Source organism: Papaver somniferum, chromosome 6 (genome assembly GCF_003573695.1).
Source record: "Papaver somniferum cultivar HN1 chromosome 6, ASM357369v1, whole genome shotgun sequence".
NCBI lineage: Eukaryota > Viridiplantae > Streptophyta > Magnoliopsida > Ranunculales > Papaveraceae > Papaver > Papaver somniferum.
This window is the reverse complement of record NC_039363.1, coordinates 26,759,537-26,777,308: the sequence shown is the minus strand read 5'-3', so window position 1 is coordinate 26,777,308 and position 17,772 is coordinate 26,759,537. Positions and strand designations below refer to the sequence as shown.

At 36.9% G+C, this 17,772-nt stretch overlaps 1 protein-coding gene and 1 long non-coding RNA gene across 5 annotated transcripts; both read left to right on the top strand.

The window, feature by feature from the left end:
- The first annotated feature begins 7 nt into the window (after window positions 1-7).
- LOC113287202 lies at window positions 8-7,628 on the top strand. Of its 4 annotated transcripts, XM_026535888.1 has the most exons (4): window positions 8-2,794; window positions 6,136-6,181; window positions 7,304-7,377; window positions 7,523-7,628. In XM_026535888.1, exon 1 carries the CDS (start codon window positions 153-155, stop codon window positions 2,166-2,168), a length of 2,016 nt encoding a protein of 671 aa, XP_026391673.1. In that variant the 5' UTR covers window positions 8-152; the 3' UTR covers window positions 2,169-2,794; window positions 6,136-6,181; window positions 7,304-7,377; window positions 7,523-7,628. The 4 variants fall into 4 exon arrangements, with proteins under 4 accessions (XP_026391673.1, XP_026391671.1, XP_026391672.1 ...); XM_026535886.1 differs by lacking the exons at window positions 6,136-6,181; window positions 7,304-7,377; window positions 7,523-7,628 and adding exons at window positions 4,547-4,591; window positions 4,689-4,930; XM_026535887.1 differs by lacking the exons at window positions 6,136-6,181; window positions 7,304-7,377; window positions 7,523-7,628 and adding an exon at window positions 4,010-4,164.
- Window positions 7,629-7,983: 355 nt separating this feature from the next.
- On the top strand, window positions 7,984-8,294 carry LOC113285847. The gene is made up of 2 exons (XR_003328975.1): window positions 7,984-8,072; window positions 8,172-8,294. It is a non-coding gene; the product is annotated as an uncharacterized LOC113285847 (long non-coding RNA).
- Window positions 8,295-17,772: the final 9,478 nt, after the last annotated feature.

Below are 17,772 nucleotides of genomic sequence, written 5' to 3'. Positions count from 1 at the left end.
CCAATTTCACCGCCGTTATATTAACAGGAAATTATTCATTAGCTTCTCGGTATCGGATATCCGTTTACCGCCATATCGGATGCTAGCAGTGAGTTAGAGTAACGAGTTAGATCAGTATCGTACGAGCCATTAGAAGTAAAAAACAAACCGACATGTCGAGTGACTTGGGAACTGTGCACTCTTGCGACCCAAACCTTAATGGAAATTCTCTTAATCTTGGCAGACCGCCGGATTTAATGGAAGAGGTCCAAGAGGATTCAAATTATAATAGGAATTCATCATCTCAACCTTTTAATTCTCCACAGGAGCCTTCAATTTCTCATCTTGATTCTTCTCTTCGCACTCAAAAGATTCAGTACCCAGTCTCCTTCTTGGATGTAGTAAAAGGAGATTTAACTCCTCCCGGTATTTGGACGGAATCAGACTTTCTAACTAGTCTCAATGGGGATCTCGATAAACTCGGATTGGAATCCGATGAAGATGCGGCAGACCCATCTATTCCAGTTGTTCGTATTGATCTTGAAACTAGAAAACGAATTAGCCAACCTTGGACCAAGTGTATTATCGGCAAAGTAACGGGTAAAACGGTCAGTTACCGGTATATGCAGGATCGAGCAATCCAGATGTGGAAGCTGGTTGATAAGATTCAAATCTTGGACCTTGGTAAGGATTTTTTTCTCTTCAAATTCTCTAATTTTCAAGATCTTAAGACTGCTCTATTTGGTGGACCTTGGTTTATCAATGGACATTACCTTTCTTTGAGACGGTGGACACCGGAATTCAAACCTTCAGAGGCAAAATTCAGACATTCTATCATTTGGGTTCGGTTGCCAGAACTGCCAATTGAATTTTTTGACAAGAGTATCCTACATGAAATTGGAAATGTATTGGGGAAAACCATGAAGATTGATGTTACAACAGAAAGTATGACTAGAGGTAGATTTGCTCGTCTATGTATCGATATTGACTTGGACCAGCCATTGAAACCAATTGTTCAGGTGGGTAGATCTAAACAACGTGTTGAATATGAAAATATTACTAATATTTGTTTCAAATGTGGTAAAATAAATTATCGGGAATCAACCTGCCCTCTAATTAAGACTCCAAGTAGTGCTTTTGATCCTCCTGTTGATGTTGTTCTTGCTCATGAGACTCTACCTACAATGGATTCTACTGGTTATGGTCCATGGATGATAGCTTCTGGTCGAAAACCTCGTCGCCGGAATGATTCTCATGGACAACAATTACAAGCCGGTCACCAAGGTAATCAGTATGTTAGTTATAGCAGTTCTAAAAAGCACCAGGGGACGTCGACTGAATTGGTTACTCCAAGCCAAAATAAATTCCATTTGCTGGACGATACCAGGGATCTTGAGTCAAATTTCAGCAGACAAACTGAGAGTCAACCTTCTTGTAATCCTGTTCAGGTTTCAGGAGTGGAAAGGCCTCTTAATCATCATGATAAGTCATCATCAAGCAGCGATATGTCTCAGACTGCTGGGAATGCTAGCCAACAGTGGCGATTTAAGGCTGGTAAACCTAACAAATCCAAGCAACTGACGCCTGTCAATTCGGGAACTACGTATACTGATGATTCTAGATATGATAAAGCTGGGAAAACTTTTGAATTTTCTTCCCAGAAGCCTTCATCTCCGTCTCAGCATCATTCTGGTAAATCACTTGATTCTCCTCAACCTCTTTTTTCGCGTCTCACCACCACCCTTGGAGGGAATATGGATTGTGATAAAATTGGGGACAAAGAAAATTCTGCAACTGCTTCACACAAGGAGCCCCTACCTGTATCTAACTCAATAACCTTGGCAGCCCCTCCAACAAGATCATGTTCTACAGGCGCAATGGCTAAATTGCAGAATAAAATACAACTCAAAACTATAGTTCGCGGACAACACAGCGGCATTATTCCTTCATCTAATGTTGAGCAATCTAGTAAGCCTAAGCGGCCCAAGCGGTCTCTTGAGGACAGGGATACTTTTTTACCAACATTGAATTTCCTCAACACTTGCTTAGAAAGAGTTCAAACCACTGATATGGACAGCAGTCATAGAGATGTATCTACCGACCAACACATCAAAGGTGCAACAGAATCACCTGCCCCTGAAGTGATTGCCTCGGGTACTGGGGATGACAATGTTCTTAACTGCCCATGAAGATTCTAACATGGAATTGCAGGGGTGCTGCTAAGGCCTCCTTCCCTATGGTGGCTAGAGATATCATTAGATCTCGTCATCCTACTGTTCTAGCAATCCTTGAGACTCGCGTTTCGGGTGAGCATGCTAAAGCTATTGCTGATCCCCTAGGATATTCATCTTTCATTGGGGCTGATTCTGTTGGGTTTTCAGGGGGGATTTGGCTTATGTGGAATAAAGAAGACATCGACATTCAAGCAATTTCAAGGTCTCGATGGGCTATACACGCTGTCATTTCTCCTCCAGCTATGAATCCTTGGATTCTTTCTGCGATTTATGCTAGTCCTAATAAAAGTTTACGGAAACATTTAGGCGGAGATGCAAGCCATATCAAATCTAGGTTGTTCTTATGCGATTGTGGGTAATTACAATACTATTTCTCATCCTCATGAGAAGAAAGGAGGTGCTATTGTTCACACTTCTCAGCTTAGTGAACTCAATGATGTCATGAGTTCTTGTTGTCTTATGGATCTTGGAGCCTGTGGTCCGAAATACACTTGGAATAATAAACAAATTTGCGGAAGGAATATTCAGGAAATCGGGTCATGGTGAATGCTGATTGGCGCATACAGTTCAGCGAGAGCAAGGTATGTCATCTTAGTTACTATAATTCTGATCATAGAGCTTTGTTATTGGACCTCGACCCTCGTAAGCCTTTTAGGCGCAGACCCTTTAGAGTTGAGGCAATATGGATGGAGGATGACAGATTTAAAGAATTAGTCTCAAGGATTTGGAGTCCTAATTATGCTAATGAGCATGCCACTCAATCAGATTTATCGCCTTTCCCTTTAATTCGTGTTATGCAATCAAGGTTAATTTTTAATGAAATGTAAAACTAGTTTCAATCTGAATATTAATCTAAAAGATAGTTTCCATTGATTATTAATCTAAAAGATAGTTTCTCATTAACTTAAAAAATAAAAATTACATTTCACATTTTAACTAAAAGATTACGTTTAAACTACTCATTTCCTTGTCCATTTCCTCCCTGACCAAAGATCCAATTGCCTGTATTTTCTGGATCCATAGAGTTGTTCAACAAATCAGTTATGGTGCCGGTTTGAGACTCACTTGGTGTTTGAGTCTCATCAGAATCACCATAACCTTGATAATCAATGGGTTGAGGGGGTATGGGAACACGATACAAATCTTGAAATACGTGTTGTTTATGTTGTTGCTGGAATGGTTGAAATGCTGATAAGGTTGAGGCAATTGGGGTATACAAATTTGTTTGCCTAACTACTTCCATGTTCACACCACCACCTGGAGTCATTATGTCAGTTTTCAAATGACTAAACATATGTGTATGAGTTGTTTCTTCACCACCACGTACTACTTAACTATCTAACACCATGTTTGGGGTTGAACTTTCTGGTACCTCCTTCATAGGACGACGTCTTAATCTTATTTCACTTATTTCACGACTTTGCCGAGTTCCACGAGTTTGCTGACTTCCACGACTTTGCTGAATTCCACCTGGACTCATTCCTCTACTAGCTCCTGTGATACTGGGACTCAAATGAGTCATTCCTCTACCAGCTCCTGTAACACCGGGACTCATTCCCCTACTACTACCTGAACCATAATTACCCTCAAGTCCTTGACTCATCTCAAACATCATGCTTTCCCTCAATTTTTACATCTCATCCAAGTGCATACTCTGAAGTCCCTAAAATAAAGCCTCAAAATCGTTCAACCGGGTCTGATACTGCAACTCTATAGCATTGACCCTGAAGTATGGATATGTCCGAGTAGGTGCACTAGAAACAATTGGATAAGTAACAATCTCTCCAGATGTGCAGGATATAGTCTTTACTTCCCAAGAAAATGGTGGCATGTTTGACGATGAACTTTGAGAAGGATATGCAAATGCGTCACCCGTCTCTGGTGGAGGTTGGGAAGGAAGAAATTCATTGTCAAGTGGCAACCTACCTAAAGCTGGGAAATCCATCCGACCCAAACTTTGCGGTTGCATAGCAATATTTGGCTTGAAAATAGTGTTATACCAAGATAGGTACTCATTTTTGTCCATCGGCTCCTGGATCAATTCATCAGCTTCTTGCCAATGATGACCTTCCCTTATCAATTTGAAGTAATCGTCTGTTGAAACATCTGAACTGGGATAAGGGTTGACAGCTATCACTGATCTTCCTTGCAACAGAAGAAGATGTCTTTCACCATAATACCAAACACCCTTCTCAGAAATAGGGTTGTATAACACCATCCTTGTAAGGCTTAACTGTACCATTCTCTGACCTAGTTCTTCTTGGAACTCAGGTAGTGCTTCACCATAATACTCACAGTCATTGATTGATTTATATTGATTTATTTGATTCCAGGAAACATGTTTATTTTTATGATCGTAGATTCCAGGCTACATCACGGTAAGAAACTCAACACTTTTGAAATCATGGTGAACCCATTTTAAATATGTAAGTTATTTTTATGAAAGTCTTTATTGTTTCATTTTTTTGATTTCAGAAACAAGTTTATTTTTTGGATCGTCGACTCTAGGTTGCATCACGGTGAGAAAGACTCATCACTTTTGATCAACTATTCGTAATATCGCAAATTGATAACGTATATGTATCAAACGGGATTTGAAGATCCATTTGATTCCATACATTGGGATCCAATTTACAGAATACATATAATTGTGGTTATCAAAAAAATAAAAATCTATAAATGTTTGGAAATATCGGTTATATTATTTCCAAAAGAAAGTTGTTATTTTTATTAATTAATTCGCGGGTTTGATGTTTGTATAATGCTCAGAGCAAACTAACACCAGGTGAGAAAGACTCATATTGTTCCCAAGTTTCCCGTAGGATTTCTCTTTTTAATAAGGACAAAACCTGGTCCTCAGGGTTACAAATTGCTAGCATGAAGGAGGCTTACAGACTCCTCATTAAGATGATGTAAAAGAGTTTGGACTTCCTGTTTCCCCAAGATTTTGGGATATAACAGACAGAATAGAGTTTTGCCAAATTTAAAGCTAGAGAGTTTTGTAGAGGGGTCGTAGTGCTCCAAGTGATAATCTCAAAATACTTTGCTTTGTTGTCCTTCTGCTTGAATCTTTCTTCAATGTGCTCAGCATGAATACTTCTGGTCAGCTTTATTAGATTGCAGGAATTTGATTCTATCTCCATTATGCTCTCCAGCTCCGCAGCCCAATTGTATGTCTCCTGAGAAGCTTTCTTTTGAATGTCTATTGTGCTTCCTTAGAGCTTCCCAAAGCTCCTAGCCCCTGTGCAATTTCCTGTAAAGTCATGCAGGATTAGTCCTATTCCAAAGTAATGACTTGAGATGTCATAGAATAGGGTTGTGTTTATTTTTAAGGTGAACACTCCTGGAGGCCTCCAGTGTGGTCTGAATTCTATAATTTGAGTTTCAGCCTCCTTTTTGGTGTAACCTGTGTGCATGAAAATTTTCTTGTCTTTTGCCTCAGCTGCTTCTTTTGTGTTCATGAAAACCTTTATTTCTCTTACAAGTTGTGGGATTGTGGTTGTTGGTTTGTTAAATGTATATTACATCTCTCTTTCCATACATGCCATAGAACTGTAACACAAAGCTCGGCCTAATCTTTTTGGGTGTGATTGTGGATCCTTCCATTCAATAGGTGAGATAGCCAACCATGGAACTCATCATGTTGACCATAGACCTCTTCATAACTAATCCTTAGTTCCTTCCAAACTTGTATGGCAATTGGACAGTGCATAAACAGGTGTGTTATGGTTTCCCTTTGGCAGTGACATATTTTACATATGTTGTCAATGTAAGTGAGATGTCTGCATATCCTGTCATTAGTAGGTAAGATGTTATGGGAAACTTTCCATATAAATAGCCTTATTGAGGGGCTTGTGTTTAGATTCCAGACTGTCATTAGTAGGTTCTTCGTCTGACCTACTTTCACTGTTTTGTTGGGCAGGTACTTTGATCGTTGTTGTAGCCGAGCATAGCCAAGCAATATCAAGGTATAAACTCATTCAATAAATATTATTGCTATATCAAACAATGAATAGTGTCGGTTTATCAACGTAATATAAACACCAGATTTTGATTCTCCATGTTTTTTTTTATTTCTTAGTAAAGCAGATGATTGATTAATATCATTGTTTTTGGTTTTGATATTTTTATTATATTTCTTTTGATTTTCTTACTGGTTCACGACTTATTTTTGTTTTTTACAGCTTCGCTTAGAGAAAGTAACTCATGTCAACAAAATTTTTCCAAGTAAAAAAATATGTCAACACAATTTTGATTTTCATAATTTGTTTTGATTTTCTCTGTTTAGCTAAAATATGTCTTTGCAATGATACACAAATTTAAATGTCAATTTTTTTTTATTAACATAAAAATAGTCATCAAGGTCATGCAGTCCGTCGCCTAGGAAAATAAGAAGGTGAGTAGTAGTTCTCCTTTTTTTTTCCTTCCAAACTATGTCTCAGCATTTCTTAACAAAATATAAAAGCTTGGAATGCTCGTGTTATGAAATAATACCTACCTCGGAGGAAATGCTAGCTTTAAGTAATCTTTCAGATTATAAAAGTTTTTATCTGCTCGAAACGCGTAATATGTCTTGCAGAGGGGGTTTAATGTACTGTATTTAGACGAGTGCTTTGAAAATACTAAAAAAGTTTACAGTTTTACATTCTCTAATCTATAGATGAAATATCTTGCATAGGGGATTAATGATTAATATTGTGACCGAGTAGTTTGTATTTTACGTTCACAAGCTCTATTTTGCTAAAATGTTCAACATTGCACCTCCAAAGGCCAAATAAACCTGCAAGCAATGTTATCTAAATTTCGGAAATGAAATACTGGGCTTAGGCGTATTAAATCTTATTTAGCCTTGATTCCACTTCAAAGCTAAAACTTCTTAGAATTTAACTATTTCAATTGAATGGACACCATTAATCCTATTGGTTTGTCATATAATCTTTGAGTATTCCAGAATCAAAACTAGCTCTGAGTAGTCATTGTTGTCTATAATGCACTTGGATGAAAGAAAAAATAGGAAAAACTTATTTTGAAATATATCTTTACTGAAATATTAGTAGTAAAGTTTGGATCCGCCTTCCACTGTTCAACAGGTAAGAGGTAGGATATTATTATAAAACCAATGGATTGCACCAGTTGCTGCTACAACCATCCAAGTTTCGGATTGGTAAGAGGTTTTATCGAATTTATTTTTCCTTGAGCTTAAGATTAACAACATTCAATAACTACCATGTAGAAATACCAATAAGATAGCCTGTTTCCACATTATTTTATAAGCTTCCACATTATTTTAAAAGCTTTTTGTCTTACAGTGATCTTGACTTAGGAAGAATATCAATGGAGCAAAATATGGTAATTAGTACATGGAGAGAGACATATATGGAGATTGGACTGAGCACGGGACGTGGTCTATAAGAGGTTTGCAATTGTTATCCATCACTTTATCTTAAACTTAAACTTCAAAAATGAATCTGCAACCTTTGTAAGAGTTGTACAATATGCAACTTTTCGAATAAAATGAAAATGAAAAAAACCAAAAAAATGTGTACAGTATTTCATGACAGGTCATGATGGGGACGGATCTAGAAATTGTACTTCCTTCTACTTTTACGGGTAGCCAAAGGCACATGATGGAACACTATTAGGATTCCATTACAATTTGTAGATGCAAGGGTATACCAAACCTTTTTGTAACATTCACTTGCAATCCAAAATGGACTGAGATCCAGATTGTACTGAACAAAATATCTGGACAACGTGCAGAAGATAAACCAGATAGTGTAAGTAGAGTCTTTAATTTGAAGTTGAAGGAGCTGATGAAATCTCTACGTGAGAAGAAACATTTCAGGACCGTAACTGCGGGTATATCTTAAAAAATTCGGTGCATTTTTCGTATAACAATGTGGTTAACTGGGAATTTATTTTATCGGAGAAACCTAATCTTGCCCCTTTGTTTTGCAGTGATATATACAACCGAGTTTCAAAAGAATTTCAAAAAATAGGTTGCCACATGCACATATCCTCTTGTGGTTGGATAAAAAGGACAAACCACAAACTCCATCCGAGATAGATAGGATTATTTCGGCTGAAATACCTGACAAAGAAAAGGATCCAGATGGGCGTAAAGCTGTTTTTCAGTTCATGCTACATGGACCCTGCGGAATTAGCAAGCCAGACCAGAAATGCATGAGAGATAACAAATGCTCGAAGCACTATCCGAAAGATTTCAACATCCATACTACAGTGGATGAGAATGGTTATCCAGTTTATCGAAGACGCAAGAATAATGTGTACGCTCACAAGGATGGAGTAGATTTCTCTAACCAGTGGGTCATTCCTCATAATAGAGACTTGATTATTCAATTTGATGCGCACATTAATGTTGAGGTTTGCAATGGGATAGGATCTTTAGTGAAGTATCTTTTCAAGTACATAGACAAGGGCAGGGACCGAGTAACGATTGTCATTGAGGAAAAAAATCCTGTAGAAAAATTATGTGGAAATTATGTGGACCTTATCTCTATCTCTTCCATAACCGAGTAATCTTGATTTACTTATTGTACGCAGCTAGGGATGGCAATATCCTTGAAAACATTATGTGGACAAGCGTTCGGAGCAGGGAAAATGAGAATGTTAGGGATTTACTTACAAAGATCATGACTGGTTTTACTTGGAACATCAATGCCACTAACCTTAATCTCTATATTTGCAACACCATTACTGTCATTGATAGGTCAAAATAGAAATATTGAAGAAATGAACTGTACATATTAAATATGGAAGATACCCGATTGTTTATGTATGCATTGAATTTTCCGATGCAAAGATTTTTACAAGCTCAAAGTAGAGTATGGGAAATGACATGGATTTCATTCGGGGTGTTATTGTATCATGAAATGGGGTTTAGCCGGAGAAGCTGGTTCAAATCCGTGTTTTATTATCATAGACAGGATCTCCAGACCGAACACCTCACGCGTGTCTCCTCAATCGCCAAGTAATCACATATACTCTAGGCGTCAGGGATTATGCATTTCAAAAGGAGAAGTCAATCAAATGGATTCAATTTTAACTATCCCATTAAGGGCGTACGAAGCACTTGATATCATGTCCAGTAAAAACCACAAATATCCTAAAGGAAACGAGTTCGCATGGTTACAAGCCCAATCAAGAACCATTCCTTTCAAAGATGCTTCGAACATTTCGTGCGGAAAAGCTGTTAGAGTTGCAGACTCTAAGTTGAGAATGATTAATATAATGCAACTATATTTGGTTTTTGATAGCATGAATTGGTCACGAGGTTCTGCATGTCGAAAAATTAGACTTATGATGGATTTATCTGGGATATTAAGAAAGTTATCATCTACATACTAATTGTTGCTGTAAGTATGATAAGGTTTGAATCATTTGATTTTATCGATAAAATTGACCACTCATTGGCAAAGATTTACATTATTTCAGAATTTGTAAACCATTAAGAAAGTGAGATTGGAACTAAGATGTACACCAAAATCTCCTTCTCAGGATGAAATTTCGGTATGCATTCCGGCATCGGTAAACCAGGACGAGGAGAACTGAGATTCTGCAGTAAAAGGTTTGAGGCCGAGCATGGAAATTGGGAGGACTAACCGTGGAAAGTACGGGTCAATGAAGAAACGGGCCAACGAAGACTACCCATCATAGGGTTATCAATCTTCCCATCATCCTTTACCATATGAATTTAGATATTTGTTGTTGTAAATTTCAATAGCTACATTGTCCAAAAAGAATTTCATGCAAAAAATGGCTTGCTTACCCTAAATAAGAATTAGGGGTTTTTCAATTTGAGTAAAAATATGGAAACAAAATAAGATATCTTCATAATAAACCCAGAATTTAGATAAAATATGAAAAAAAAAATTGCACCCTAATTATCCTCTCTATATATAAATCTACGAGTATCACTACCTACACGCGGTAATCTATGATCGATTTTACTTCCTTTAGCCCAAAAAAATCCACATGATGAAGCTAGAAAATCTTCTTAATATATACAGGTACGAGTATCAGTACCTACACGCGGTAGAAAACAATAAATTCACAAAAAGAAGAACATAGAAGACTTGTGGAGAAATAACAAAAGAGAAAAAATAAGAGACATACAAAGACCACAAAGAAACCGTAGGTGAAAGGGGTGTGAATCTTTGAATTGATAAGAATGGTATGGTTTTATTCAACCAACCAAAACAAGCTTAATCATCTTCGATTTGATAAGAATGGTATTCTTCCATTTGATAAGAATACAACTAAAATAAGTAACAGAATTTTATTGTTATAAATAATTTTGGCCCTTTTTGGTTCATTTTATTTTTTGGCACACTTGTTGGGATTACTTTGGGTTTTTTTTGCACACTTATAATGATTACTTTTTTGCTACTCCAGGATACTCCCACAAATTGGTATCTACTTCAAAAAAATAAAAAATTATGAAGTAATATGAAAACCCCTTATCAAAATAATTTTGATGATGACCATATAAAAAGAACATTCAATTTTTCATAAGCAATGAACAGACCCGTGCATCGCACGGGTGACCAACTAGTCCCCATAATTTGACTTATTGATTTAACTGTGTTTCTTTCAACTTATTAATAAATTGTTTTATTAGGTTTGTCATGATGACCCATATATGATAGGATCCGGAGATGCCTATTTATAATAACCGCAATCGCACGACGTCTACAATGTAGACAACGACAAGTACGGGTCGTTCCCACAAGGAGCGGTGGAAATATCAATAATCAATATTCTAATGAACTAACCAGATATGATTTTTAAGATTTTTAGGATTAAGCTTTAAGAATTGAGTTTAAGAAGAACAAAAATTAAAAGAATTAGCTAAAAGTAATGTGAAAGACGGTAACTAGGGAATCTGGTTTCCACCAACGTAATTATGCAAAACTCATATTTCATTTCTAAAACGTATGCCCCATAAAATTGTTTCACCGTTGTAATTTCCTCTGCTTCTAAGTTGATAGTTCTAGGGATTTATTTATCAATCGCAAAGCATGTCCCATCAAATATTACTAACCACGACACATCAATTTAAAAGCATAAATAAACGATAGAGCTATCTAACCAAAATATAGTTTCAAAGAATCAAATATCAATCCTAAAGAATACACCGTCAAAGAACCTAATCCAAGCACGACATATCAACCCGAAAGAATATCTAATCAGTTCAACTATTTATGAAATTATTAACCAAGCAAATGTTGAAGAAAATTTACTAGACATTCAAATCATTATTTGGAGACTTAACATTTGAGTATGCAAAATCAAGTTAGTTTCAACCAAAAACCCTACCTACAAAAGTATCTAGCCAGACATGGGTTTCTCAAAAGCCACAAAATATATTAATGAGAATCGAATCAATCTATAATCAAAACAGAAGGGAAAGAATCAAAACTTCAAACCCTATTCCTCCATTAGTCGCAGTCTTCTTTCTCTGCGTCCGTTTACGGCTCTATGGCCGATCTCCCCCTTCTGTTTGAACTATAATTTTGGGCATACCAAAATCTTCCAAGGAATACTGAATGAAGACAAAAAAGGTTATGAAATAGCAAAATCAGATAACCCCTTAACCCAAAATTTTTTAATGGCAAATCTGCCCTTTACGTATTAGTGTTAATAATCTTGATTAGTGATTAAATATTTTTTTTAGTGATTAAAATAATTTTCAGAATTATAAGAGTTGTTTAGATGAAAAATTTGAGGAAAAAAAAATCAAAGTTTTGGTTTGGTTAAGAAGGAGAGAAAGAGAAGGAGAAAGTGAGAAAATTCTAATTCTTGATTCAATGGAGGATGAGGAGGGTCATCATTCATCTAAAAAACCTAGGAAAATACATATCAACTACAACAATGATCCAGAAATGACTGATTTCTTAGATTATGAGAATGATTTTACACCCACTCAAACTCAAGCTCAAACTCAAACACAAACTCAAGATGATGATTTTTATGAGCCAAATCCTGATGATGAAGACATTGATGAGGAACCCAATGCTTCTAATACACAGGTACACTTATATTCTATACTTAATCTCACTTCTATAGCTCTCAATTATCAAAAGTTAGGTTTTTTGAATCATGGTTCGGCGAAACAGGTTGAGGTTCGGCTCACATCTATGAGCCGAATCTACCATTGATGAACGGTTCGGCTTACTGAATCTGTTTACTGCATGTGCCGAACTGTTTGCTAGACACTAGTTCGGCTTATATGAAAGTTTCATAGTAAGCCGAACAACATCCTGAATAGCTCGGAAAAAAAATAATTACCGGTTCGGCTTATATTTCGAAAATCGTATGAGCCGAACATCAATTTGTTATTTTTTGGGTTAAAATATTGTTATTGGTTCGGCACATATTTAGAATATCGTAATAGCCGAACCTCGTTAATGTGCTAGGTTCGGCACATATTATGATTATCGAATACGCCGAACCCCTATGCATCTCTATCTGTGACTAGGTTCGGCTTGAAATTTCATGAAATTTCATGCCGAACTGTTCATATACACTTACAGGAAACTTTTGTGAAGAACAGTTCGGCTAAAAACGCAACTCAATTTTGAGCCGAACCCAACACTGTAACCGTCATTTAATCGATGAAAAACAGCAAATAGGAGATTGAATTTGTAAAACTTGCTTTCTTATCCTCATTTCCGGAGTTGGAGATGCAGTTGGTTCAATTTCTGGTTCAATTGGTGGTTGATTTTCAGTTTCTACACCTTCATCTTCAATTGGTTCTTCTTCTTCAATTGATGGATTAGAAGACGATTTGGTTTGCCTAGTCCCTGCTTTTCTTTGTACGAGTCATTATGTGGTTGAGTTTAATCGACGATCAAATTTTTACGAATCGACAATTAATCACGATGATGAATTTTTTTTTCGCAGGAGGGGGAAGAGTTCGGCTAGAGGAGGAGGAGGAAGAAGAGATGGTAAGGGAAACTGATTTTGATTTTTTAGAAAACTGATTTTAGATTTTTGTATTAAGGGTATATAGGTAATTGGACTACCCATAGGGTACCCCTTATAAGATCACCCAAAATGGGACTATTGTTTTGTATGCCTAGAAAGATTTTGGTATGCCCAAAATCAGGGTTCTTCTGTTTATGTTACATTCTCTCATATAGTCTGTTGCGAAGAAAATCGGTGAAGACCTAGCAAAGCTGCCAGAACCAGTCCAAAAAATCCAGCCCACTTCTCTAAAATCCAGCCCACTTCTCTACAGACCAGCTTCCAAAATTTATTCTCAACTCAGGCCACATACAATGAATCACCAGCAAACCCGAAAATCTCCATTGATTAATACACAGTAATCACTACCACCAACAGCTTTCTCCTCCTATCTCTTCTCATCACAGGGATTAGTTCATCACCAATAAAGCCATTCAAGGTCCGCAGCAAAACCCCAACTCCATCGTTGATGTTAACCCAATTTCAGTCTTTGGAAAGCTAACAGTTGAAACTTATGATCTCGTCTTCCATCTGTAAACAGGACTGCACGTCCAGCTCCTTGTCTTGTCAGCGTCTTCTTTGTTTTCTCCCTAGTATTCCAGCCACGACACTAGCTTCTGGTATGGCTGCCATGGCAGCAACAGCAGCAACTTTTTCTTGCCCCATCACAATCGATGCCTTGAATCCCACATCACCAGCTCAATCAATTCGCTGCTCGAACTCAACAGCACCTCCACTTCACGTCTGCAATTCATTATTCATTCCCATCGTCCCAAGATCATTTCTTTGGCTAAGAACAAAAACTGCTGCTCCAGACTTTAACCACAGCTCCGTCCTTTCACTTCCGATCACAACTGCAATGCATTTTATTCTCGGCACAAGACAACCATCATCTGATTACATTTTCAACTCAGCCATACCCATCTTCTTCTCCTTCACGTCATTTATCTGGGATTCACATCCGAGCTTCCTCCATTCTCGTCCAAAACCCACACATTTTGAACTCCGAACAGCACCAACCTGACTTGTAAACCTTGTCAGTCTCGGCCACACAACAACTGCTCCCTTGTTGTTCCTCCATCAATGCCAGCAGCTCCATTCTTGATCAATTCCATCAACAACTCAAATAATACACAAACCTAACTTCAGTATTGAAATAATATTTTACTTTATGCTCTTGGTCAAATTCAAATGATAAGAAGAAAAGGCTTAGACAAATTTACTGTACGCCCCAATAGTATGAACTCCCTTTTGTCAAGAAGTGCACAAATGTGCTCAGAACTTCAGCACCTCGCGTGTAGTGGACTTTCACGTGCTTGCTTGTACAAAGCAACAACTCCTTAGTCCCACGTTTGGTTTCTGGATATGAAATGGTAATTGGTGCGGCAACCGGCTTTGTTTACTTGGCAGTCTAATTGAGAAGTTCCCTTTTGGTGCCAGTGAGAAGCAGCTTTGGTTATTGTAGTCGCAAACGTCAATTAAGCCGCAACTTGGGAATTTATTCCCATGATGATCGAATTCACTTGTACTTTCTACAAAAGCATTAAAATAGTGTTATTAGCCAAAATATTGAGTCCCAGCTAATATAAATATATATGGGTATAAAATATAGCATTTATGGGCTTATCAACACCCCCACACTTATATTTTGCTAGTCCTCGAGCAAAACAGAAGATTGACCCGCTACACAGCTGGTCATATAATAAGAGAGAGAGACCCGCTACACAGCTGGTTATAATTTTTTTATTATTTTTTTTAGACCCGCTACACAGCTGGTCATAACATGCTGGAAAAAATAAAAATAAAAAAAAGACCCGCTACACAGCTGGTCATGACCCTAACAATCATAAAAAAAAATAAAATAATTTAAGATCCGCTACATAGCTGATCTTCTTTTTTTTTCGCTCTACAACTGGTCATAATATGATAAAAAAAGAATAGACTCGCTCAACAGCTGGTCATAAGAACCCTACAATAGACCTGCTCAACAACTGGTCATAATTATAATATTTTTTTTTAAGACCCGCTCAACAGCTGGTCATAATATACTTACAAACCTATAATAGACCCGCTCAACAGCTTGTCATGAATTGCAAGAAAGCAAGAAAATTCCTGAAAATAAAAGTAACAAGTTAACCACTCTCCCACACTTAAACATTACATTGTCCTCAATGTAATTGAGTCATCCAACGTAAAAACTAAGATGGGAAAATAAACAAATAAAAATAAAATAAGAAAATAGAATTACCTACTGGACTATAAAAAAAGGATCCCCATAAACTAATAACCTGAAAATTTGGGGATCAACCCAAAATACAACATTTACAAATGATAGCTTCACACTTATGTTATGATTCCCTGAAGAAGGTGAAACTATCAAAAAGAAAAAGTTGCCCCCAAACTTGATTTTTACTTCGCAAGGAAGTACATAAAGAACATAATATGGGGATACTCTTTGGACTGGAGAAATATCAATTATCTCATGCACGGTATTAGGAACAGGCAAGTCATCTGGATATTTGGATGCAAAGTAATCCAACAACACTTTAGAAGCACACAATTCTAACCCTAAATTAGGCAACTTTTGGAAGTCTAGGGGTCTAGAAACAACCTCCAAGTCGGGTGAATGATCTTGTGAGGTAGATTCATCTATGGAATTAGGCAAATCATCCACACAACCATCCAGGGTCATCTATATTTTATGTTTGGAACAGAGAGTCACTACAAGATTCATCATCAGCAGCATATAATCTTTGACATTCAAGAACTCTCAATCTTTGTTCCAAACTAGGCGGTGTGTGTTTGTAATACTTCTCATATATTGATAAAGGTGATTCTTCACTTACCACATGTGGAGTAAAAACTCCATACCGTTGCCTATGCATATACTCCCCAAGCGTCATATCAGAAGATGTCTCCTGAGAATATGAATTTCTACGCTTATATTCTACAAGTGTCATCTTAGATGACGTCTCGTACAAAGAATTCATCATCCTCAAAAACGCTCCTGAAATAAAATTCAAAAACACAAAAGGAGTCAAAAGGAAAAAGAAATCCTAAAACAAATTAAGAATACTGTCCAAAAATAAAATAAAAATCTAACAATTTACAGAATCAAAAACACTAATTACAATATTCCACAGCCGCTCCCCGGCAGCGGCGCCAAAAATTGATAGGATCCGGAGATGTCTATTTGTAATAACCGCAATCGCACGGCGTCTACAATGTAGACAACGACAAGTACGGGTCGTTCCCACAAGGAATACTTCCTTGGTCTGTAATATCAAAGTTTTCATTTCGAGCAAACTAATCCTCAGAGCCAGCAAAACTACCTAGTTGTGTTTTTACTGGTGGAGCCGCCTATTCGGAGAGGAAAGTAACCTAATTAGGAAAAATCTCTTACGACCGCTCAGTTTAAAGACTTCTTTGGGATTGAGAATCTCTATTAATACCGTTAGTGGGAAACTAGATAATTGCCGTTTATCTTTTGTTTTCGATTGATTTGATTGACTAACGGTTATTGAACTTTGATTTCACCTAGTTTGTTTTTTCTTGAGAATCTTCTCCTCTGATATAATATTCACTCAAACTAGATCGAAGTTTTGACGGGGATCTTTAGACTGTTTGTAGATCTAAATACGTCTTGTGATAATCCATTGTTAACAAACTCCATTCTGTGTGTGATTGATCACAATAGATTCAAGTTGATTGTGTGCATGTGTTTATTGAAGATCTAAAAAGATTTGAAGATGAAGAAGATTTCTGATTTGGGTTCATAATCTTTGGTGTGCATAATACTTGTTTCGGGTAAAGAGGATCCAACTATAATCGGTTTATCCTTTTGGTAGATTGGACTGATTAGTTGAGTAGGTCAGCATCATTACGTTTCTTTGTGATTAAAAGTATTGATAGAAAAATCTTGACAATTACTTTGGTAGTTGTTATTGGATAGATCTAAGGACCTTACAAAGGAGTTTATTAGGATAAACGGAAGAGCCTTTTGTCAAACTCATATCACTTGGTTGAATAGAGTTGTTACCGAACAGATTTGTTGTTTCTTTACTGTTTGGAATACGAACCAAAGGAATTGTTCCAAGTACGTGACTTATTACAAGTTGGAGGCGTGGGAATACATACGGAATTAGGTGAACTATAGGTTTAGTTGCTTGGTCTCAACTATACGAAGTTGGTTTGATTTTGTATAGCGGCTTAATCCTGAGAGTATTCAATTCTGGACAAGGTCTCGAGGTTTTTATGCATTTGCCGTTTCATCATTAACAAAATCTTGCTATGTCATTTACTTTTATTTTCTGCAATTATAATTGTTGTTATTATAATTTAAATTAAATTACACAAACGTTAATTCCTATTTACTTGATAGCAATCCTATTGTGTTTTCTTAAGTCCGAACCTATTATCAAGTAAACATACTTCGTTGTTGTATTGTCTCGATCTTGTATCCATAGTCAATCACATAAGTTATCTTGTTGTCGTATTGTCTCGATCTCGTATCCATAGACGATCACACGAAGTGTGAACCGATTAGTTGTATTGTCTCGACTCGGTCTAT